The 25,267-nt window shown below is 36.9% G+C and overlaps 2 protein-coding genes across 4 annotated transcripts in view; one reads left to right on the forward strand and one right to left on the reverse strand.

Annotated features, from left to right (window-relative positions):
• LOC18422483 (uncharacterized) overlaps window positions 1–16,578 on the forward strand; it is a 30,606-nt gene extending 14,028 nt beyond the window's left edge. Inside the window, exons 6-13 of the mRNA XM_006826888.4 lie at window positions 8,451–8,543; window positions 10,992–11,171; window positions 11,326–11,393; window positions 11,488–11,539; window positions 11,822–11,875; window positions 11,954–12,046; window positions 15,793–15,859; window positions 16,190–16,578. Of these exons, the coding sequence (XP_006826951.1) occupies window positions 8,451–8,543; window positions 10,992–11,171; window positions 11,326–11,393; window positions 11,488–11,539; window positions 11,822–11,875; window positions 11,954–12,046; window positions 15,793–15,859; window positions 16,190–16,281 (699 nt within the window). The 3' untranslated portion in view covers window positions 16,282–16,578. The remainder of the gene's footprint in view (window positions 1–8,450; window positions 8,544–10,991; window positions 11,172–11,325; window positions 11,394–11,487; window positions 11,540–11,821; window positions 11,876–11,953; window positions 12,047–15,792; window positions 15,860–16,189) is intronic.
• Window positions 16,579–18,339: 1,761 nt separating this feature from the next.
• On the reverse strand, window positions 18,340–24,472 carry LOC18421965 (Glycosyl hydrolase family protein). Of its 3 annotated transcripts, none has more exons than XR_016054829.1 (7): window positions 23,888–24,446; window positions 23,435–23,737; window positions 22,590–22,759; window positions 20,748–20,845; window positions 20,045–20,304; window positions 19,231–19,647; window positions 18,340–19,097 (listed from the first exon to the last, which is right to left on the reverse strand). XR_016054829.1 is itself a non-coding variant. In XM_006826889.3 (7 exons), the coding sequence occupies exons 1-7, from the start codon at window positions 24,287–24,289 to the stop codon at window positions 18,502–18,504; spliced, it is 2,337 nt and encodes a 778-aa protein (XP_006826952.1). In that variant the 5' UTR covers window positions 24,290–24,472; the 3' UTR covers window positions 18,340–18,501. The 3 variants fall into 3 exon arrangements, 2 of the variants coding, with proteins under 2 accessions (XP_006826952.1, XP_088721814.1); XM_006826889.3 differs by having other exon boundaries at window positions 19,954–20,304; window positions 23,888–24,472; XM_088865688.1 differs by lacking the exon at window positions 20,045–20,304.
• Between the last annotated feature and the right edge of the window lie 795 nt (window positions 24,473–25,267).

The following is a 25,267-nucleotide window of genomic DNA, read 5'->3' on the forward strand; positions in this document are numbered from 1 at the left end:
TCGGAACTGAAATATGTTTTTTATCTGACAAAAATGCTCAGGAATGCATTACATTAGTAGTGGTAGGTTTCTCATAATAAATTGTAATTGTGTTTTTTTGGGTCCTGCTGTATCATACCATCTCTGAAGAACAGGATGGTACAATTGGCCCCAGAATGATTCCGTACCAGTTTTTACAGGAGTTATAGTGGAATTAATTTCTATAGAGCAAATCAATTGTGAAGGATAGTCTAAGCTATCTGGCAACTGTCACTGATGCACTGCACTAGACCTTTTTTCTAGAAAGCACATCACTCGGCAGAGACCAAACCGCTCCTTAGTGCTGTCCTTTTTGGCCCACTGATTGTCAGAGGTGCTCCTTCAGTGTGATTAGGTGGGTTGTAAGGCTTCTGTGGGATCCTAGAGATAGTTGATGTTAGAAGTTATTTTTTTAGTTGACTAGCCTTTTGGGGATGTCCTTGTCATATATGCATACGCTTACAGAAGCTAATGAGTAGGCATCTTCCGCATCATGGATTACTTGTTAGGTTATCTTAAGTTAGGTTTGAGCAAATTGGAGCACTTCCCATTATTAAGTTCTTTGTATAGGTTGACAATAGAATTGGTCCTGAATGCGGGAACTATGAAACCTAAATTCTCAACCTGAAGGTGGTTCGCTGTAGGAACTGGCCGGTTCCCGATATTTGGTGAGAACTAGACAGGTCCCACCAATTGGCAATTCGGATCGGACAACTCCAATCTGGATTGCTGTTTTTAAAAACCTTGACATGGTGTAACTTCGAACTTTGAATATGGTATACAATGGGCAAACACATTATCTTGTCTACATGGAATACTATATTTGTTAGTGTTTCAAATCTAATTAGGAAGATATATTTGGTGGAGCATGTCTCCTATGCTTATGGATCCAAGAAAAGAAAAAAAAAGTATTGCATGTAGCTGCTGCTATATGAGTTCCTCGATTATAGGCCCTACATAGGTAGCTTAGAGGTCCTGTAGCTCATTTATAAAGGTATCAATGCTCCTGAGTCGTGTGTGGCATTCAAAGAAGCAAGGCTCAGAGCTTCCCTCTTTTGTAGCTGCGACCTAGGTCCTCCATTGGAGAGCTAGCTACTAGGAAAAAGACTGTCACCATGTATCTTGAGAGAAGTCCCTTCCCACTATCTCATTACTTGGCCTTGCAGCTTCTTGTCCTTTATTTGCATGAATGTTTTAGATCTAAAGACTGACAAGTTGTATTCCGGTGAAGAGAGCCCCAGTTGGGCAGCTTGTCTAAGCTGGTGGCAAGGTGTTAAAAGTAACACCAGGTGATTAGCTGCATGCTAGATTTCAGGAGAGTCTCTTTCTTCTTTGTTATAATAATGTTTGACGGGTGTCTTATTCAGGTCTTGTTTAGGTGCATCTGTGGAATGTTTACCTGTTCTATGATGAATCTTTATTGATTGGTAGTTCTTTATTTTTTGAAGAAAGGTCTATGTGATTGGTAGTTCTTTATATTGTGTGCTAAAAAACATGGTCATAACCAATGGTTTAAAAACCGGATAGGTGACCCGGATCGGGCTTTCCAAAAACCGATCCGGATCGGTGAATCGGCGATCCGGATCGGAATCGGGTGAATGGGTCAGAATAAAGCTTCAAAAAAATCCGAAAAAATTATTGAAATTCATTATAAATATTGTTTTTTAGGAATTCAATAAAAAATGAGGGTACTCCATTAAGAATTTTCATGTTTTTGAATGAATATGCGAATATTGATATGTTCTTCCCCTGCATGAACCGCCATTCAACATTTAATTTACATCACACAAAAGGATAAACATAGAATTATCATGGAATAAGTATATCAACATACATGGACTACAATAAAGCATAAAATTAGTAACATACGATCTAAAAATAAAATGATAGACGACGTTGTTGTTCTTCTTGGTCACGCTGGTGCCATTGATTGAATTCGTTTGACAATTCATTGATTCGATCTAAAAACGAATCATCGATATTAGCGGGCGTCTGACTATTCTCAAATCCCTGAGTGTTCGTGTTTTGTTGTGTTCCCAATCCAAAATCCCCGAAGCTTGTCCATCCTTCATGCTCACCTGCACTGTCGTGCTCATCCCTACACTGTTGCTGTTGGGACTCGATATGTGAATAATATGGCTGGGATAGGGTGGCTTCAGAATCATCATCTCTCTCATTTTCTCTTAGACCCCCTTCCCACTCTCCCTCATTAGGTGCAATATCACCGACATATTATAGATACATTGGCTGGCTGCTTCCTCTTTCATGCCGCTCATCACTTTCTTCAATATCTTCATCACCGATAGCCTCAATGAACGCTCTCTTGTGCAACACTGGCTCCTCCTCTTCTACTACCCATCGATCTGCTGTGTCTGTGACAAATATTGTGTCTAAGTCTATCGGCCCATAGTCTTCAAGCTTCCTTCTTATTTGTCGCTCTTTAAGGTTTAAATTATAATGAACGTAGACTAGTTTATGAAGCTTCTCAGAAGCGAGTCGATTCTTCCTAGTAGTGTGTAACCATTGGAACGTACTCCAGTTGCGCTCACAGCCAGTAGCAGAACATGTCTGGGAGAGCACCTTGATTGCTATCCTCTTTAGGTGAGGTGCATCAGTACCATATATCTCCCACCATTCAGCTGGATTAAAATGTAAAAAGCATTGTAAGGGCAAGAACAATTCATAAGATTAAATATATGAATAAACAAAATATTAGCGAGGGGATAACCTGGATCCATCATAGTTCGAGAATTTCTGGCAAGTCTAGTTCCGAAGGATCCTATAGCATCCCTATACATAGCAAGCTAAAACAAATATATTACGTTTTAGTGCATTATTCCTCACAAATATAACAACTCAATGAAGTTCTTACCCAAACATTAAATAATACCTCTTGTATTGCTGCTTCTTGGTTTCGATGGCTTCTCTCCAACCTTGCAATAATGTATCTGACCCCTTCCATAATCTTGTGGGGTTGTTCAGGTGTCAAATAGAAAAATTTTGGGTTGAAGTAGTAACCTAAAAAATATATAGGTAGAAAAATGTCATTTACAATTTCATAAAAAAATGATTTAAACTGAAACATTGTAATGATATAAATATATATTTACCAGCATAATGAATTGAACGTCCGAATTTGGTGTTCCACCTCTTTTCTATAATCTCGATCACTTTGCTAGCAAAATTACACTTCTCCCCAATAGTTGATTTCGCCCTCTCAATACCTTCATAAAGGATACCCATGGTAGCTTTCTTATCAGCATCTACCATTCTTAACACCGTGACCAAAGGGGCAGTGGCCTTTACAACACTGGAACATCGAGACCAGAACAACCTATTTGAGATTATGTTGTCCACTTTTATACCGGTACTGGACTTCGAGAGGCGGTCATTTAACCACTCTTCACAAGTAAACAATCTCTTTAATGCACCTTCAGATTGTCGAATGGAGTCCACAGTTAAGTAATCGGTCGCAAAGCGGGTTATGGCAGGCCTGATTATCTCTTTTTTCTTAGAGTGTTCTCTAAACAGAAATAATATTTTAGAGTGGTTGTATATAAATCTCGACACCAACCTTGCTTCATCAAGAGTCTCCTTCACAATTTTGATCTCACCGATTTCCTCTAACATAAGATCGATGCTGTGTGCAGCACACGAGGTCCATACTAGATGCTTCCTCTTATCCATCAACTTGCTGCCCGCAGAAACACATGCACGCGCATTGTCCGTAATAAACTGGACTACATGCTTATCTCCCACCTCTTCCACTATCTGATCATATAGTCGTACGTAGAAGTTTGCATCCTTCTTCGTCCCTGATATGTCTTTGCTAGACAAAAAAGCTGTACCTTTTGGGGAATAGGTCAAGAAGTTTAAAAACTCCTTTTTGCTAACTTTATTCAACCAACTATCACTCATGAGAGTAATTCCTGTCCTTGGCCAACTCTGTTTATATTCTTCAATCCACTTTTTAACTTCCTCTACCTCTTCATCTAATATTGGCCCACTGAGCTCATATGTCGTCGGGGGTTTTACCCCGGGCCCGGCTCTCTGGATTGCACTAACCATAGGTGGAAAATATGGGCTATTGGCTGCATCAAAGGGAATCCCTTTATCGTAAAACCATTTACCAACATATCTCCCTAACATGTTTCTTGTACCTTTAACCATGCCTTTTAGGGTCATCTGTTGTGACTTAGGCTTTGAGAGAAATGGGTCTTTACGACCATGACCTGCAATACTGGCACTCCTAGGTAACTTAGAAACAATTTCTTCAACAACTGATTCTCCTTGATACATATTGCCACCAACCCCTCCATACATATTTGAGCTGGGCCCGCCATACATGCTCGAGCTGGACCCGCCATGCATATCTGAACTAGGCCCACCATGCATATCGGAGCTAGGCCCACCATGCATGTCTGAGCTAGACCCACCAGGCATTCTAAACCCACATTCCCTCTGATATTGTTCATGTAAACTCAATCTTGTGGCCATATCCAGCTCATTATTATATTGCTCTTCTAGGTCATAATTATATTGCTCTTCTGTATCATTCCTGCTTGATGGTGTATATAAACTAGCTATCTCCTCATTCATCTTATGTTTGGCAATTTTTTTACCTTTGCTAGCATTAAGAATTGCCACCATCTGTTTTTTTACATTACTAGGGACACTAGTGCATGCAGAAACTTCTCCCTTAACCCCTGCCAAGTGTTGTTTGAACCTATGTACCCCACTACTTATCACTCTTTGACAGTAATTACAAATAATTTTGTCTTTCTTGTTGGGATCAAGTCTGACCCCATGTTGCCATGCACGGTCTTCTGTAGATCTTGACATGATTCAACTGTTTTAAGATGTAAAAAGTTTAAATTAACCTGACAGTTCAAAAAGAAAAATAATTACCATATGTAGTGATAATATGTTGCGGTAGTTCATGTAGTCATATTCGTTGTTATTTGTTATTGCAAAAGGACAATAATATTTTCGTACATATCAATTACAAACATTTAGAATAATACAAAATGCAAGCTCCAAACATGGCTACAACTCAATTATCAAGAACATACATTTTTTGCATTAAAATATTAATAATAAAAACAATTCTTCAAAGAGCCGGCTAACATCAGTCATTCCAACTAAAAAATCCATGAACAACAGATAAAAAAAATACAGTTTTGTATTGAAAATATAATAACATGCATTTTTTTGCATAAATAATCCATCAACATACAATTTTTTCAACAAAAACTTTAACAATAAAAATTTAAAATATGGTTTAATACCTCATGATAATTAAAACCTTGTCACGATTTTCACATCTTTTCGGAAAATCATCATTTTTCAAAAAATTCGATCATGGAAAAAAAAAAAAAGAATTTACAGCAAACTCAAACAATAAAAATTAAAAATTGGGTTTAAATGTTTAATACATCATGATAATCAAAACTTTATCACGATTTTCACATCTTTTCGAAAAATCATCATTTTTCAAAAAATTCAATCATGGATAAAAAGAAATAAAAAAAAAAAAGTACAGCAAATTTTCAAAAAATTCGATCATGGATTAAAAAAAAAAATTAACAAATTTTCAAAAAGTTCGATCATGGATTAAAAAAAAAAAATCATAAATTTTCTAAAAAATCGATCATGGATTACAAAAAATTTGATCATGGATTACAAAAAATTCGATCATGGATTACAAAAAATTCGATCATGGATTACAAAAAATTCGATCATGGATTACAAAAAATTCGATCATGGATTACATAAAATTCGATCATGGATTACAAAAAAAAAAAAAAACATAAAAAAACATAAAATTCGATCGTGGATTACAAGAACAGAAAAAAACAATTCGATCATGGATTACAAAAAATTCAATCATGGGTTACAAAAAAAAAAAAAAAACAAAAAATTCGATCATGGATTACAAGTAAAAAAAACGAACATTTCGATCATGGATTACAAAAAAGTCGATCATGGATTACAGAAAATTCTATCATGGATTACAAAAAATTCTATCATGGATTACATAAAATTCGATCATGGATTACAAAAAAAAACAAAAAACAAAAAATTCAATCGTGGATTACAAAAAAAGAAAAAAACATTTACATCATGGATAACAAAAAATTCAATCATAGATTACAAAAAACTCTATCATGGGTTACATAAAAAACAAAAAACAAAAAATTCGATCATGGATTACAAAAAAAAACAAATATTTCGATCATGGATTACAAAACATTCGATCATGGATTACAAAAAATTCTATCATGGGTTACAAAAATAAAAAATAAAAAATAAAATTCGATCATGGATTACAAGAAAAAAAAACAAACATTTCGATCATGGATTACAAAAAATTCTATTATGGGCTACAAAAAAAAAAAAAAAAAATTGTTCTTCACAGAGTTCGTTTTACATAAGCGATTTTAACTGTAAAATTCACCTCTAAGTGAATAAATTACATCCAAGTGAGTATATTTTCTGATAAACAACAATATAAGGAATCAAAAACCTAAATTTCTAACACATTATTTCTAATATATCATGAAAACAAAATCAAAAGGCGGAAAAAAAAAAAAAAAACAGCGGAATTTGGTTCCGCAGACATCTCACTGTTCATATCAAATTTCTTGCTGTAATTGACTAGATTACGTAAAATTGAAAATTTTAAATCATACTAGACACAATAAAGATTGAAAACCCTAATTATTGAACTCATTTTGTTCAAAATATGCCGTGAAATAAATCAAATGGCGGAAAAAAAAAAAAACCCAAAGTTCTTACCTGTTTTTGTGAACCGAAGCCTTCAATCTCCAAAAAGCTCTGTTTTTCTCAACGATTATCACAAATTAGTAACAAAAGGTTTTGATTCACAGCTTTAAGATCAAAATACCTACAAATTTTGAAAGATTCATGCCCTATTTGGCATGAAATTTCAGAAAAGGCGGAAACCCTAAACCCCGAAATTTTTGTGATCCAAAAACAACCAATTTTTCCACCATTTAATTCTTGAAAAAGCTGAATAAAGCTGTTTACAGCCTGCAAATCAGATCACATGCCAAAAAAAACAAAAAAAATGATCAAAAAATGACAAATTTGAAAGAATCCGTGAAGAACACTGTGCAACCCGTGTTCTTCACGGACTCGCCGATTCCGCACAGTGAATCGGCGAGTCGCTGTGCGGAATCGTCCGGTTCTCTCTAGAACCGGACGATTCCCGATTCTTGAAACGATCCGGTCCATTTTCGTGAAATCCGAGTCGAACCGGGCGAGTCCGGTTCGACTCGGCGATTTTTTAAACGCTGGTCATAACACTTTCGAACTTTATCGTATATGCAGTACTGACTCTATGTTTTAACATTGTCTGTCATGTGGGATTTCTTCCTAGGAACGTCCTCCCCTATGAGAACTGGGATCTCATCTATAGTTATGTAGTTTTATGCTAATCAGTTGCTCTTAGGCCTGTTTCGGCAGACTATTTATTAACAAATACGGCTGTTTGGTTTCCCACCCATTTAGGAGCAAAGACGGAAAGCACATGGTATTGTTACTAATCTACGATTAGTTTTATGCTAATCCGTTGCACTTAACCCCTTTTTTTAATGGAATTGTTGGACCATCCAAATGGGGCCTTAATGAGCAAATATTTTCCAAACTTGGTTCTGGTTAGCATTGAGGTAAAACTGCCCTTCCCAAATGGAATTAGCTAAGATATTTCGTGTTTTTCCTTCCTAGAAATAAATGCTTGTATACATTTTCTTTGAATGTCCGCTTGGAGATCAAGTTTGAGTTGAGTTTAATGTAATTCAGCCAATATGATATGTCTAAGAAGGCTATTGAATGATATACATGGTGGTATATCTTTTTGTTGCCTATAATTCTTTCTATACTTTTAAATATTCTTTGAATGGATAAGGATTGAATCCTATGCTTTTATTTGGTTTGCATGAGATTGTGTTTGTCTTCACTTGCTGTCATCTGATTTTTCTAATTTGAAGCTTTTTTTGTTTCTCTGGAATTTAGTGTGTTTGGTATGTAATATTTGGCTGTTGATGATGTACATATTTCCAGAGAAATAAATAAAACATATGCATGAAAATCAAAGAGAAAATCAAGATATGATATCACTATAATCAACAATTGATGATATTATGTCTCAAGTTCCTTTCTTTCTTCATGTTTCTCCTTTGATTGTTACTCTGGAATTTTGTGTAAGATTTGTCTGTTAATAATATAAATTCCGATCTCCGTTCCGCTTTTTCATACTTTGTTGGGGAATTGTTTTCTCTTCTGTGTTATATTTGATGTGAACACTTAGGTGCTGCTCCTTTAAAATCTCTGTTTTAGCTAATTGTTAGTAATTGTTATGAGCTTCTCTTTGTGTAACTTCTGATTTTAAATTAAAATTTTCTTTGCAGTCTGATGATGAATGTTGTAACTCATGTGAAGAGGTTCGTGAAGCATATAGGAAAAAAGGTTGGGGTCTTACAAATCCCGATTTGATTGATCAGGTGAAATCTTGAAGAATACTCCATTATTTTGCTCAGCTCTTTTGGTTTTAGTACAATTGTAGGAATCTTGAGTCTTATCCCATGTATTTGGGGTCGGCTGCATGAATCCTATTTCGTCATTCTGCTCTATCAAGGGCCATGCCCTCAATCAGTCCGTTAAAAAAGAGGGGGAAATAAGAAAAATAGGAAGATCATAAAATTTGAAAGAAAAGAAAAAGAAAAGTAGTGGTTATATACATACAAAATTACTTATAAATCAATTATAATTGATTTAGTAAGAATAGTATATGAATTTAAAGAATAAATATATTATTTGAATTTGAGAAAATGAACTTTAACTTAATTTTTTAGGCTGATCAATATTCTTTACACTTGGTGTGGAATGATGTCTCCGATCTTTGTCAAAGCTTACTCAAACAACCCAAATCCAAATCCCCAAAGCAGTTTTAAATTTTGAGTTCGAATCTAGGAGATCTGAGCTCTTGAACTTTCGGATGGATAGTATATTCGAATTTCAACTCTCTTAAATCCCTTTATTTTACTTGTTTTTGTGAAAATCAAGCTTATGGTGAGATGAAGAATATAAAAATAGTTGTAGGGAATAAATTTCGTTGATGATTCACTGTTGTTTGCCAAGAAATCGCAATTTCCAAAATCAGGCAAGGCTTGAAATTATTGATATAAACAATCTATCAAATCTGATTTTTTTTTTCAAATTTAATGTATCTTATAGATATGTCAGGAGAATATCTAGCTGTAGGATCAAATTGGGCTCAGAGCGCACACCCTTCTAGTCAAAATCGAAGAAAATAAGAACTGGGGGGGGGCTTCTTTTTCTTCTTTTTTTGTGACTTGTACAGTCTCGAGCGAGATCTTACCCAGGTATTGTAAAATCTAGGGCTGACTCACCTCAGTTTGAACAGTACTCGGGAAGTTTGTACAGTACTCGCCTGATTACCTTATAGGGAACTCTAGGCTTGGCAGCCGCTCACCCCCAGTCCGTGTCGGCTCAGATGAGTTTGTGAACACTGGCTTGAAATGTTTTTTTTTGTTATGAAGTTAACTGAACACTGGCTTGAAATGGTGCCATGTTCATTTAAATAGTCATGAGAAAAAAAGAAAAGAAAAAGGCCATAAAAAGAGACGAAAGTGGGGCAATTCATTGGAGATTTGAACCCTTGGTTCCAAAAGTTGGGACATTTACATAGTTTCTGGATAGCTAGTCAATTGGTAATTTAAAGATATTCTGATTTAGTAATCTCTAGTTGGCTCTATCAATTTCCATTATTGAGGTACGGTCTAAGAGCTCTAAGAGCTTACAGAACTTTGGCAGGTTGTTATTTCAACTTTTAAAAAAGTCAATGGACTGACTTGATGTGACTACATTTGTGGTTGCCGAAAGTTCTTTGGGGAGCATACATATCATTTTTCCGAAATTGGTGGTATTTATGCCACATTTTTGCCATGGTTGTCAAATAAACACATATCTGAACTTTCTTAGTCTGGTTATCCTCACCAAAACTGGTCTAAAACTGGCTGGGTGGGTCAACCTGGACAGTTAATAAAAAAGAGAAGACCAAAAAGCTATTTTTTAGCCTTAAAACTGAACTGGGCTTCGACTAGTTGATACTAGAAACAAATAGTTTGGATTATTCATTCCAGACCAACCAGTGAGCAGCTGATTCAACCCAAAACTGAAACTGCCTGAGGGCCATAATTCAGATTTGATCTTGCCTTTTACTGGTTTAACCTAGAATTTGGACTGAGCTTTGTTAGTTGCCTAAATTTATAGAGAAGTTTATGGGCTGGCTCTTAAGGTTGGGCTAGGTGGGTGTTTGGGTGTGTTGGTGTTGTGTGGTGCTTTAATGTATTCCTCTATGATGAGGTTGCATGTGGATGTCTGATCATCAAATAAGAAAAAAACATTATTATAGCTATGATTCAACAGCTTGCTGTTTTATATGTCAAACTGACGTGTCTGTAATATCTTATATCACCCTTATTTCACGTAAGATGCCAACTACGCTCGTGGCAATTTTTTATTTTTGGGTGAGTCAGTGGGAGAGGGCCCCTACCCTGGTAGTAATTGAGCCTAGAATGTAGCGTTGCAAATCGTCAAGCGCTAACCACTTAAGCCCAGGCTCTTTTCCTAAAAGAAAGTGGTAAATCAGTGGGGATTTGGGCCCCTACCTTTTGGTGAGAATGGATTCAGAGACCTCACCATAGAGCTTGGCAATACTACCGCCAATGCCTCAGGTCATTCTCAAGTTGTAAGTCAGTCGGGATTTGGACCCCTATCCTTTGGTGAGAAAAAAGTGGTATGTCAGTGGGATTTGGGCCCCTACCATAAAATGGACTCGTGGCATATTCAATTACTAGTCATTATATATATGAAGTAAGATTTATGCTACTGCTGATGATTTTAACTTACATATATTGGGGCTCCAGTGTAAAAGAGAGGGTTTTCTCCAAAGGATTAAAGAGGAAGATGGTGAAGGATGCAACATCTATGGGTTCCTGGAAGTGAATAAGGTTGCTGGAAATTTTCATTTCGCTCCTGGGAAAAGCTTCCAACAATCACATATTCATGTGCATGATTTATTGGCATTTCAGAAAGACAATTTTAATGTGAGTATTCACATGTTATCCTTGACTTCAAATTTTTATGTTGCAGGGTTTTCTTTTCCCCCTTTGAGTATCGTAAGCCTTTATCTTCTTGGTGGTTATCCAGTTTGTTTATTGATTTTTAGGATGTCTTTTCTAACTGCTTTGTATGATATAGATAAGCCACAAAATAAATCGACTGGCTTTTGGAGATTATTTTCCGGGTGCAGTCAATCCTCTTGATGGGTAAGCTGCACCAATCACCTAACTTGGATCTCTCTGTGCAACTTACCTGAATGTTTATATGTAACAACCTGGTCCTAATTTCTGGAACTTCCAGGGTTCATTGGGAGCAAAAAGCACCATCTGGAATGTACCAGTACTTCATAAAGGTCGGTGTTAGCATTTTCCTTTTCTTGCATCTTTTTATTATGTTTGGTAGTTTGTAACCATCTAGAGTTTATCATAGCATACCATGGAAGGTGAATCAGACCTTTTAGTTGTAGATTGTTTTAGCAATATTTTTCTTATTCTGGAAGGATTATCTGACGTGTATTTAGAATGAGTAGCTTGTGATATAAGTTCCTTTATGATCTATTCAATGTTTTATCAGTAGCTGTTCTGAAGGGCTATGATTCAGGAAGTTCATGTATGTTTGTGGTGTACTTGCTCAGGTGGTTCCTACTGTCTACACTGACATCAAGGGGAATACCATCCAGTCAAATCAGGTTGAGTTATGATTCCAAAATGCAAATTTGTAGACTTTATGATAAAAAATTTGTATTAACTTGCTGTTGGACATGCAGTTTTCGGTTACTGAGCACTTCCGGAATTCAGAATTTGGTCATGGTCAAACTCTTCCTGGAGTTTTCTTCTTTTATGACCTCTCTCCAATTAAGGTGTGTCTCCTGAAAGAATGTTGAAATTCTAGTTATTGTGATCGTATGAGACTTAATGTCATTTGTGGTGATATTAATATTTGGCTGTTAAATATTGCTAGTTTTAAGCAAATGATATAGAGGAACAAGAAGCATAATTGGTTTCATTGGCTTATCTGGGAACAAAAAGCGAGATGAATATTTAATAACCAATAAAGTGAATCATATAAAAGCCAAATAGACTTCTTCCTAATTAAAGAGGTAGATCGACAATCATGTAAAGATTGTATGGTTATCCCAAGAGAGAGTTTGACTACGCAATGTAGGCTCGTGGTTATGGACATTTGCATAAAGAGATGGAAGAGAATGGGTGAAATTAATAGGTATCCAAGTACTAGGTAGTGGATTTTAAGAAATGAAAAAATAGACTTATGTCAAATTAGTTAAAAAAGAAAAATGGAACTCTGAACATGAAGTCAATGTTATGTGGAATGAGATAGCTGACTGTATTAAGAAAGTGGCAAAAGACGTTTTAGTAGAAACTATAGGGAAAAGAAATTGCAATAAGGAAACTTGGTGGTGGAGTGATGAGGTTCAAAAGGCCATTAGCAAAAAACGATCATGTTATAAAACTTTGTAATGTAATAGAACTAATCAAAACTTAGAAGAATATAAAAATGCTAAGAAAAATGCAGTGTTTCAAAAAGCACTAGGCGGCACCTAGGCGGTCAGTGGGGTTCAGGCCGCCCAACGCCTAGGCCGGCGCCCAGAACCTGGGTTGTCTAGTAGATTTTTTTTTTCTTTTTGGGGTTTTATCTCTCTAAAATAGCCTCAAATGGGTGTTAGGTTTCAAATGAACCTAAAACCTACAATTTTACCCCTTTAGTATTAAAAAAATGACCCAAAAATACCCTCAAAGAGCCACATTTCCTCCCCTGGCCAGGGTGTCGGCCCTGGGCAGGTGCACAGGCGCTCAGGCAGGCGCCCAGGGATATCCGCCTAGTTTGGCCATCGCCCAGGCCTTCTGGACCGCCTAGGCGTTGGGCGGTCCGCTTTTTAAAACTATGGAAAAGTGCTAAACAAATAATAAAGCTAAATTTAAGGCATATGATAATTTATACATTAAATTGGGAACAAGAAAAGGTGAAAAAGATTCTTCAAATTAGTATAAATGAGAGAAAAAATATAGGGATCTAGACCATATTAAATGCATTAGGAGTGAGGATCAAATGGTCTTGGTGAAAGATAAAGAGGTCAACGAAACGTGGAGAGTTTATTTTAAAAAATTATTAAATGAAAAACAAAATAGGAACATGGCGATAGAAGAAACTGTAGGCATAAATGAAGGCCTAGGCCATAGATACACTTGTAAGATTAGGATATCGGAAGTGAAAGAAGCTTTGAAGATGATGAAGATAGGAATGGCTTTAGGAGCATATGGTATCCTGATAGAGGTTTAGAAGTGCATAGGGGAGATCAGCATTCATTGGCTAACCAAGTTTAGCAAGGTGTTGAGAACAAAGAAAATGCCAAACGAATGGATAAAAAGTATTGTAGTACCTATTTAGAAGAACAAATGAGATATACGGAACCGTGCAAACTATTGAGGGATTAAACTTATGAGGGAGAGTGATTGAGAAGCAACTAAGGCATGAAACAAGTATATCATAAAATCAATTCGGTTTTATGCCAGGGATCAACGATTGAGGCTAATTTCCTACTTAAACAACTGAGTGAGAAGTGTGTGGCGAAGGGAAAAGACCTCCACATGATCTTTATTAATGTAAATGAAGCCTTAATATAGAGTGCCTCGAGATTTAATTTAGTGGGGATTGGAAAAGAAATGAATCCCCAGATGCTATATCGACTTGGTGAGAGATTATACAAGGGAGTGCTAACTATTGTACGAGCAACTGGTAGAAAGACAAGATTTAGTAATGATATGTCTACATCAGGGGTCAACATTGAGTCCATACCTATTTGTCTTAGTTATGGACGAATTAACTAGGCACCTACAAGATGAGGTACCATAGTGTATGCTGTTCGTGGATGTCATAGTTTTGATTGATCGAACCCTAAGCTACGTCAACACAAAGTTAGAACTTTAGAGGGATGTTCTAGAATCTAAAAGTTTTAAAATTAGCTGGACTAAGACAGAGTATATGGATGGAATACAAGTTTAGTAATAATAGGAGTAGATACAAGGAAGTAGTTGAGATTGACAGCCAAGAAATACCAAAAAGAATGCCTTTTTGATATCTTGGGTCAATAATCCAAGAAAATAGAGAGATTGATGAAGACATCACACATAGCATCAGAGCTGAGTGGGCAAAGTAGAGATGTACAATCGGAGTTTTATGTGATCGCCACATACTAATAAAGCTGAAGGGGAATTTCTATAGAACAGCTGTGAGACCAGCTTTGCTTTATGGGCTACATTGTTGGGCGGTCAAGAAACAATATACCAATAGGATGAATGCAGCTGAGATAAGGATGTTGAGATGGATGAGTGGCAAGAAAACCAGGGATACAATTCGAAATTAATATATTTAAAAAACTTAGGTGTGGCTCCAATAGGCGATAAGATGAGAGAATGTAGACTTCGGCGGGTTAGACATGTGCAGCGCAAACCCAGTACTACATATGTTAGGAGGTATGAGTTCGTTCAACTAAAAGACTCCAAAAGGGCAAGGGGTGCCCAAAGGACATGGTTGGAAGTAGTAAGAAAAAATATTGAGACTTATGGCCTCACTAAAGGTATAGCCCTTGATAGAGTAGAATAGCAGACCAGGATTTGTGTGGCAACCCCAAATAGTTGGGAAAAGGCTCTGATGATGATTATTGTGATGATCCAGTATTTTCTCCAATTGGGTTTCCTTTTTTATTTTATATTTTTTGGATGTAAGGAATGACGCTGCTGGGATTGGGGTTGGGGTGTTTGGTTTGTGAAGGGTCTTTGTGCTTAAGGTTCTTGGTATTTTCAGATTAGCATGTATCAGGAGGTTCCAAACCCAAGAATGTCTGGACTTTGAAGAGGTGAGGATGTGGTTGGGGGGTGCAGGCGGGGAGAAGGTGGTCTTAGAGCTGGTGAAATGCTAGATTGTTCAAGTGGAGTCTTATTCCTTTGAGATAGATTGGCAAATGCTGGAATATTTAGGGGGTTTTCATGGATTTTGAGTTATGGAAGGGGGTTTCCATGATCAAATTGTGCCTGTGAGCATCTCATGTATCTGTTAAGTGGATGCCATCACCGGAGAGTAGTGTGCTGAGTTCATGTCTGTCTACTAGTGGCTGACCATTTAGGATGAGATCTTCACATGTAACCATGATAGCATTGTTTATTCCAATATCCCTAATTCTATGTGATGTGAAGAAGGGTGGAAAGATTAAGCATGTTTTCGCCCCCTTTAGTTTGTGACACAGTTCTCAGAGGCAACATATGTTGGGAGTTACATAATTCCCTAGTAAGCCGTGTTTCTTATTTTATTGTGGATGTCTAGCGCCTTCTTGGAGAAGGATCAATTATTTTGCAGATGCTGCCCACTTGCTTCCTTGTAGTGCTAGGCTGGTGCTTAAGAGAACAATGAATGCATCTAGAACTTAGTGCTGATGCTTTCTTTTCTTCGTGAAATAGGACTTATTCTGTGCATTTCCTCTGTTGATGAACTCTTCTATTCACTTTTAAGTCCATGAAAGTACCCTGAACCAGTTCATATTTCTTCCAAAATATTCTCTACAAACTAAACACGAACTATTTTGTTTTGTAGGTGACTTTTGTGGAGACGCACGTTTCGTTCTTGCACTTCCTGACAAATGTTTGTGCTATAGTTGGAGGTACCCTTGATGTTATGATTATTTACTTTATTTGGGGTGTGTTGCTTTTCTTGCTGATATATTACAAGTGAACCCATAGTACTTTCTATTGCTTAAAGGTCATTTGCTGGACCTTTTAAGTCAATTGTTTGTGGATCATTTACTGGACTTAAAAGGTCATTGTTAATGTGATTGAGTAGCATTATAGCACTCCTCAACTTTTAGGCATCGCCTGGAAAGAAATGCTCATTATTATATTGAGTCTCTTCCCTTGAAAAACAAAAGAATCATATAGGAAAATTCATGCTTTTATTTGAATTAACACGTACATTTCTCTCTGCTTGTGTTCAGGTATTTTCACTGTTTCTGGTATAATTGATTCATTCATATACCATGGCCAACGAGCAATCAAGAAGAAAATGGAGATTGGGAAATTCAGCTGAAATTCATTTTCCTGGTGTGGCCCCTTTTCTGTATGCAATGGAATAGCTTTGGCCTGAAATTGGTCGAGAAAATCTGGTAATCGTTTTTTGAGAGTGGAGCTAAGTTATCGCATAGATTCATTTAACATACTTTTTATAGCCAATGTTTTTTTTCCCGGCATGTACAAACCATTTAATTTCTCTTTCATATATTGTATCATTATTACTGTAGGTCACTTTGCCTTTCTGATAAGAGTTCGACCTAAATTATTGTGAAAGCAAAATTAATGATTATAAGAGGAGCCATTGTGAAAGCAATCTTACTTATTCTAAGAGGGAGCCAAGAGAATGGACTGAGCAGTAACTTGTAGTTTTGATTGGAAAAATCGTTCTTTGGGCAGCTGAGCTACTGCCCAAGAAATATGAAAAGTGAGAGTGTGCAGGCCAAGGTACCATGGTTGAGGTCATGACTGTTTTCCGAAAAGATAGATGGTGATGGAGAGGGCAAACTCCTAGAGCAGGACATGACCCCAATAATTGGTACCTCTCACTCCTATAATCGTCCATCATTTTGTTGGATGGTCATGAGCCCAATGGAAATTGTGTTCCATTTCCATTGGACTATATAATATAGACAGGGTATACCTTCCAATATTTCTCGGCAGCTTCTCAATGGTTTTTTTTCTTTCAAAAATATGATCGATCAAATTTTGTGTCCTATGCTCGCAGAATTTGATTAATGAACTGAAAGGTTTGATTTATGTACATACTATCCATATGAAATGTGCATTTTTGTTGCTCTCTCTCCTCCTTAGCAGGACTGATCCTTGCTATGGATTTTCGAGAACTTTTCTATAACCGATTATGCATTTGTAAAAGTTGTGGTGGTTTCGTATAAAGTTGAATTGGGCATATCTGCATAAGGACTCTTGGACTTTTAGATATCGGGGATAAATGGAGTTCTTAATGCATCTGAAAGAGAACTCTCATCGGTTTCTTGTATACACAAGTGTAAGCCAATTATATGAATAGGATCCTGTCATCTTGTTTTCTTTCTAGTGCTCGTCCAGACCTGGACCTGAACCGACCTGTTGCCACCCCTAGATCTTGCTTTCTTTCAAGTGCTCGTTAATAAGCTCTTCGAATCTTTTCTGTGAGAACATCTTTGGACAGGAGATGGTTTGCAACCAAAAAAACTTACTAATAAATAAGATCTTTTGCCAAAAACAACACTCATAGGAGCTTTGCTTGTGATGCTACAAATACGAGTGAGCTTTTCTGCAATACAGTTTTAAGAGTCATAATTATTTTTTCCTTTTCTTTTTTGTTGAATTGATCGCTAGGTAGGTCTGCAAAATTTTGGGTTAAAAAAATCATGGGGTATTTTTTGGGGTTTATCAATTAATTAGAAATCCTTATATAAGAAATGAGAGTTCATCCATGAGTAGCTAAAGCTTTTCTATAATACGACATTCGAATCGTAGTCACTTTGAACACTTCTCTCCAAAATGAGAGATGCGTATAAAGCGCTACCTGTCCAATTCATACGGTCCACTAGAGTCACCTTGCTCACACAGTTCTCTGGCGACTCATGGGCCATATTTTGATGCGAAGAATTGCATCCCAACCGTTTGTTGATGACATGGGACTGTTAGTGATGTGCTATCAAAGCATTTGAAAACTTACCTGGTGTGCGAAGACTCTAACCTTTGGCAAGTAAAAACTGCGCAACATGTTAGAGCTCAATTGTTAAAATCTGCAACAAATAAGAGCTCAAAAAAATGTTGTTTCGTTCTTTTACTTACAGAAACATCACTCCAAGAAAACTGCCAACGGTGGCGAGGATAAGCTATTGTTCTTTATTTATAGGAAAAAGATTATATAAAGTCGATTACTTAAAACCTTGATTTAAGGTGCATCTCTAAAACCTTTGGAGGAAGGTTGTTTTGATGTGGGAAAAATATCTTTTTGATCATCTTGACATATGGATATGGAGAAAAAAATACGGATTCAAATCCAAAAAATAGTACACATCTTGCAACACAATATCTAGACAAGATTTTCGATTTATAGATCTACTTGATTTGAATCATTTTTTAAATTTATAAAATTTCAGCTCATGACAAAGTTTGAAAGTGCACCTTAATATGATTATTTAAGGGTGCAACCTCATGCAAACCACACCCTTATAAATGACAAAGCATAAGAACTTCAAATTTTCAAATCCTATTTCCCTCCATCTCAAGCCACGAGAATAACCAGCCTCTCCACATTGCCAACCATGAGGTAATGAGGGCCCCCCTCAAAAACCCTCCTCCCATCCTCTAAGGTCCCAGCAAAGTGCTCACATGGTCTCAGCTCAAAATGAACCTCCCTCATCTCCCCTGCCTTCAAATAGACACTCTTAAAATCCACCAATTGCCTCTTTGGAGCATCATTGCTCACAACAGGAGGCCGCGAAAACAGTAATACAACATGTTGACCATCCATTTGGCCCGAGTTTCTCACTCGAACTGTTGTCGAGAACTGAACTTGATCACAGGCTTCACTACCCAACTGATCAATATCATAGATTAAATGCTCAGAGTCTTGGTTAGAGAGAGAGGGGTCTCTATAGAGAGAGAGGTTCAGGTAAAGTGGGGTGATAGCTGGAGAGAGAAACTCATACGAGTAGGTTGAGTAGCTCAGGCCATGGCCGTATCGAAAAACCTCTCGGCCCCTGTAGAAGCGGTATGTGCGGCCTGGATAGCCAGAATTCAGGTCAGGGCGCATCCTCATGTTGGTCATTGGGATCTTGGTAAATTCTTCGGGGTACCAGGTCATGGGCAATTTACCCCCTGCAAGAAAATTCCAACCAGGGAATTAGAACCAAACAAATCCCCACATGGGAGTGTTAATGGACTCTCTCTCTCTCTCTCTCTCTCTTGCACACAGACCCCACCTCAAATAGCACGCACACACACACATTACCTGGATTATGTTCACCAAAGATGATCTCAGCAAGGGCAGTCCCCCCTGCTTCACCAGGATAACCAGCCCAAACCATGGCTCCAATCTTCGAATTACGCTTCGCAAAAGACACATCCACCGGTCCACCACACAAAAGCACCAGCACCACCGGCTTCTTTGCAGCCTGAGAAACCATGGTAATCAACCTCTCTTGGTGACCTGGAAGGCTAAGGCTCACTCTATCCAACTCCTCTCTCTCTTGGCTTTGATCCAAACCCATCACCAAAACCACATGATCTGCCGCTCTTGCTACATTCACAGCTTCGTCGATCAATGCTTCTGAGGTGCAAGCAACCAAGTCGCATCCATGTGCGAATTGTGTGTGTTTTACATATCTTTGTAGAGCTTGAAGGGGTGAAAGAATGTTACAGGGCGGTCCTGTGAAATATAATTTAGGTTGATAAGTTGCTAGGATAAGCTAGACTGAATGATGGCATGACAGGAGGGAGAATCAGTATAACATAGGAAAAGAAATAATTGATCTGTCTAATCCAAAATGAAGAAATTCCCTTAGGAGTGCTACTCCATTAATTATGGTATATTTTCCCATGGGCTAGCAACCTGGGAAAATAAAGTGGAGCCCTGAATTTTGGGGTAGAGAAAAGAGAGAGGGAGAAGAAGATCACACACACACACACCATATATGCAGACACGATCATAACATGAGACCATAAGACTTGATACCAGCATAATTCCCCAAAAGGGTTTGTGGGTTGTTTGCATTTGGGCCGATAACAGCGAACGATTTGATCGCATTTTTAGAGAGAGGAAGAACCTTGGGAGAATTCTTTAACAAAACGATCCCTTCTCGAGCTGCTTGGAGAGCTAAGTACTGGTGTTCATTTGAACATACAATGTTCGGCCCAATATTACCATCAGGTAGCTTTGTTGGGTTCCCATCAAAAAGGCCTAACCTAATCCTTATTGAGAAAAGATGGTGAAGGGCTCTGTTTACATCTGATTCTTTTGCTTTCCCCTGTTGAATTGCAGACATGGTATGCTGCTGCATGTAGCTTCCACAGTTGACATCCATGCCTGGATATTGCGCCAAAAAAAAGGCAGTTTGGTCATTTTTTCATTTTTGTGCAAAATTTCATTAGACCTCTGTCTGGATTTTACATAGTGAGTAGATGGACTGTGGGTATTATGACAGAATGGGATTAAAGGATATTGGTTTATTTTAGAATTGTGAATACTGTGAAATTTCAACACAGCTTAGTGATCACCTCATGCTTGAAAACTACCAAAACAATGTCAGATTTGTTCCATGTGAGGCATTTTGGTATTTTGGTTTTCTCAATAAAGTAAATTTTAGTGTGATCCCCTCATTGAGAATACATACCAACCTTTTCTCTAAACATTTTGGTTCAGAGAAGAAGAGCTTCAGCAAAATATAAAGAAAATTGATAAGAAGCTTTAAGCGTTCAATAGATCACAAGATGTTCCCCCAGTTTCCCAAATTTTAAAAGCGAAGTTACCAGCTCGGAGGACATCGCCAACGGCATCTTCAGGGGTTGCAGCATAGCTCTGAGAGTCATGGATTATCCCAACCGCGTCGCAATCAGAGGTGATATACCTAATTTAATCAATCAAAATATTTACATTCATTAAATCATACCAACAAGAGAAAAAAAATTAAGTGAAATTTATCAAAATAAATATAAGAGATGAGCTACTTAACCCATATATTTCATTTAATTTTTATTTAAAAAAATTTGTAATACAAGAATAGTTAATAATGGGAAATTGCTAAATAACCAATAAGACGGACATATTTTGATAAATTTCCGTGTGTTTATGTAGGACCTTCTAATTGCCTTAAATGTTTTGTGTGTGTGTCGTCTGAGCCTTTCATTTATATCTTACCAATCCCAATCTTCAACTAATTTTCTTCACCAAGTTACCTTTTACTTCGATTAATTTAATCCCATCCAAATCTGTCACCTTATTTAATGAGATTTGAAAATGAAAATTCAAGCCCATTAAGAAAGGATTCAAATATGGGAAAAGTTTATATAAGGGTGAGGCGCCCTAAACAATCAAATTAAGGGCACCTCAAAAATCCATTAGAAAATATTATTTCGATGCTGAAAAACCCTCAATTTGACCATCTCAACCTCAAGATGTCTGAACATGAGAAAAAATAAATTTCTAAGTCTTAGAAATAATGCATCTTGTAATATATTATCTAAATCATTAATTTTCAAGTGTTTATAGATCTGCTCGATCTATACTATATTTTAATTTTAAATTTTATAATTAAATATGGAAATAAATTTTTAAGTCATCATAAAGATTTCTTATACTGTAAGAATATATTTCGACATTATTTGAAAATGTGCCTCCTTTGATTGTTTAGGGCCTCGGCCTTATATAAACCACACCCTTCAAATAAATCGCCTTCTTTCATGAAATCGAATCCAAATACTCCTAAAATATGCATTTCTCTACTTAAATTCAATTCAACGTTAACTCCAAAAGAAGAAATTTATGATCCCCTCTTTTACTTTTTTTTTTTTTTTTTTTAAGTAGTCTTTTACCCTTTCCCAAAATACAATCATCTCTCTTTACACTCATGCATCATGGGCGGTGAACTAATTTTCTTTGCTAAATGTGGGTGTTATGTGGGGATTCAACTACCCAAGGAGGTAACCACATAGTATTACTATTCATGAATTAGCACATCGACTAAATTCGAGAGAACACAAACTCTTGAGGGACATAAAGGAAATAAATAAATAAAAAGAAGAAATATATGGGAGAAGGAGGAGAGATCATCATTGAAATAAATAAATAAAAAGAAGAAATATATGGGAGAGGGAGGAGAGATCATCATCGTCGTCAAAGATTTTTCTCAATTAATTTAATTGGGGTCATCTACACGAATCTGTTTTATGAAGATGAAGCCATAAGTCTCAATATCATTTTTCATTACTTGAAACTATATGTCTTTGTGGGCTTACCCCGCTTTTTTTTTAACCTTCCACTTGAACTAACTTGTACCTATTATATTGGGATTGTGGCACACATGGCCAAATCATCCAAGTCTACTCTCTTTAATCTCATCGCCGATTGTTGCCATACATAAATTTTTCCGAATGTATTCATTTTGAATTATATCCATTCTTATCTTGACCATCAATCTCGACACTCATCAATCTCAACACTCTCATCTCTACTGCACTCTTTCTTGAGATTTGATGTAAAGGCGGGAGATATAAAAGAAACAGGAAAAAAATTTAAGGCCATGGCAATGATATAACAAGTCCATATAGATAAAGAGAGAGAAAAAGAGAAACCAAGATATTTGATCGTTTTACCCGTAAAAACCCCAACGTGATCTTGCGGTTTTGGTAAGGAGGTCGTAATCGGCGCAATTGGGAACACCATTAACACGATTATATGCACACATTATCCCACTCGCATGCCCTTCTTCCACGCACCTTTGGAATGGTGGCTGATAAGTATCTGCTAAATCCTGTGAAGAAACCTGACAAAAACAAGAGAGAGAGGAATCAGTACCATTTTGTGCACAAACATGAATAACCCACATATCAAGACATAGTGAAACCACTTATTCACCCAAAAAACCGACTCTGTGAAATCGCTTATCAGGAGTTCAGGACAGAGAAGAAAGATGCAATGAAAAATCTCTTAAGAGAGAGGTGACTGTAACACAAGTAGTCCAAATATAATGAGAATTACTAGTCAGAATAAATTTTTAATGAAAATTAATTTTCAATAAAGAAATTTTCATGAAAATTAGTCATCAGATACTATATGAAGAGCACAATTTGGGTGCTAATCCTTCTGCCTACACGTGGGAAACAGAGATGAATACCTTTATTTAGTGTACCAAAACCACTGTAAAATCAGAGCAAAAGAGGCCACCAAGTAAATTACGTCAGAGCCAGTAATCAGTAGAACTTTTGATGAAAAAATTCATCAGAGAGAGAGTTTGTGTGTGTGACTAAAAAAGCACAATTCGGTTGTTAATTTCTCCCCCTACACAGAATGTAGAGAAACAAATACTAATTCCATTGATTTGTCAAAAAACCTTTATTTAGAGGACTGTAAATGTGAAAAGAGAGAATAAACAAACCTTTATTTATAGGACTGTAAATGTGAAGAGACAGAGAGGAAGGAAAGAAAAATCCAAACTCACAGCGGCGTTGAACGTATAACGCGTGGTCCCTTCCCATTTATCCAAATCATAAGCCGTTAAGTGTTTACAACAAGCCGAAGCCCTCAATCGAACCGTAGGCCCTCTGGACCCATCAATGGAATCACCCTGTAAACCCCTCACATATGCCACTGCGTATTTTCCTGTTACAGTGGGATCTTCTCCTGGTGTTTCTTGCCCTCTACCCCATCTTGGGTCCCTAAAGATATTGATATTTGGCGCCCAGAATGTTAATCCATTAGCTTGTCCAGCGTTGTATATTGCTCTCGCCTCTTTTCCGGCCGCCTGAAAACAATTTCCGGTCACCCCAACAAGAAAAGAGAAATAAAGTGTTGCCCAGGGCTCAAGTGGGGAGCATTACTGTTGAAAGCTTGAGGTTTTGAGACCCAACTTTGAAAATAAAATAAAGAGCTAGAGAGAGAATGAGTCTTATACCTGTCCGATTTGGTACCAGATCTCTCTGTTAAAAGAAGAAGCCGTGAGAATGACTTGAGGGAAACTTGTTGCAGAGCGAATGGTGCCATTGAATCGGATCCCAGGCCCAATGTTTGAGACACCATGAAGAGATTCAGACCACCATTGATAGCTTGGGATACCAAGCCTTGAAATTGCAGGAGCAGTGTTAACTAGCTGAGAGACTTTCTCTTCTAGAGTGAGGTGAGAGATCAAGTCCCACACCCTCTCATTGATAGAGAGAGAAGTTGTGCAAAATTTGAAGGAGGATGTGGAAGGGTTGGATTGGTCACAGGCAAATGGGGGAGAGGCAATCACATGGATGAAGAAGAGAGAGAAGGTTAAACCCTTACAAAATCCAGAGGGTGTAGGAGTAGGAGCCATGGAAGAACCGATCAATTTTGTTTGCAGGACGTATGAAATATATATCTATATATCAGGACAAACAGAGTACAAATAAGGAAAACTGTTTGATGTGGGCTAGACAGCATTTCTACATATGCAATTCAGAAAAAGTGTAAAGATGGATGCAAATAGGCGTTCCATCTTAAAACAATATGGCAATTAAAAGTCCAAATGCTTTTTTTTTAATTTATTATTTTTAAATTTATTTATTTTTTCATATTCATGATATTCATGTTAAAGATTATTTGCTTTAAAAAATTAAGTCTTAAAATTCATCTCAAAAATAAATTTATTTAAAAGCCCGCGTTTCTATACATGCGGGCTTGGCCGCATAGAAACCAGGTCGAATAAATAAAAGTCAAGAAACGTACCTGCCAAAGAGTTACGTGGACCAATGTCAGTTAATGATTAAAGAATTTAAGACAGTAGTAAATGTAGGGTGTTGCTCAAGTTGAGAGAGAGAGAAAGAGCGTGTCACAAGAAAGGAAAAAGTTTATACCTGAAAATGTAGGAGTATTGATGCACTTCAAAAATCCACCGGAAAAAATTATTTTAATGCTAAAAAAACCCCCTAATTGTTCGTCTCTATAATGAGATGTATGAATATAGTAAAAAATACCATTCATTTTCAAAATTTTCATATGTTTATAGATCTACTTGATTTGAGATAATTCAAAAAATTATTTATACCAAAATTTCATTTTTATAATAAAATTTGGAGGTACATTTTAATTGAACTGTTTAAAATTACAACCATATAGAAACCACACCCTACAAGAAATATTGAGTGAGCAAGTGCAAGAACATATAGTTTCTAACAATGGTTTAAAAAGCGAATCGATGATCCGGATCGGGCACCTCAAAAATCGATTTGGATCGACGAATCGACGATTCGGATCGGGATTCGGCTGAATCGATCAGATTAAAGCTTCAAAAAAATCCGAAAAAATCATTAAA

Source organism: Amborella trichopoda, chromosome 4, assembly GCF_054954075.1.
Source record: "Amborella trichopoda isolate Santa Cruz 75 chromosome 4, AtrichopodaSantaCruz75HAP2 v2.0, whole genome shotgun sequence".
In the NCBI taxonomy this organism is placed as follows: Eukaryota; Viridiplantae; Streptophyta; class Magnoliopsida; order Amborellales; family Amborellaceae; genus Amborella; species Amborella trichopoda.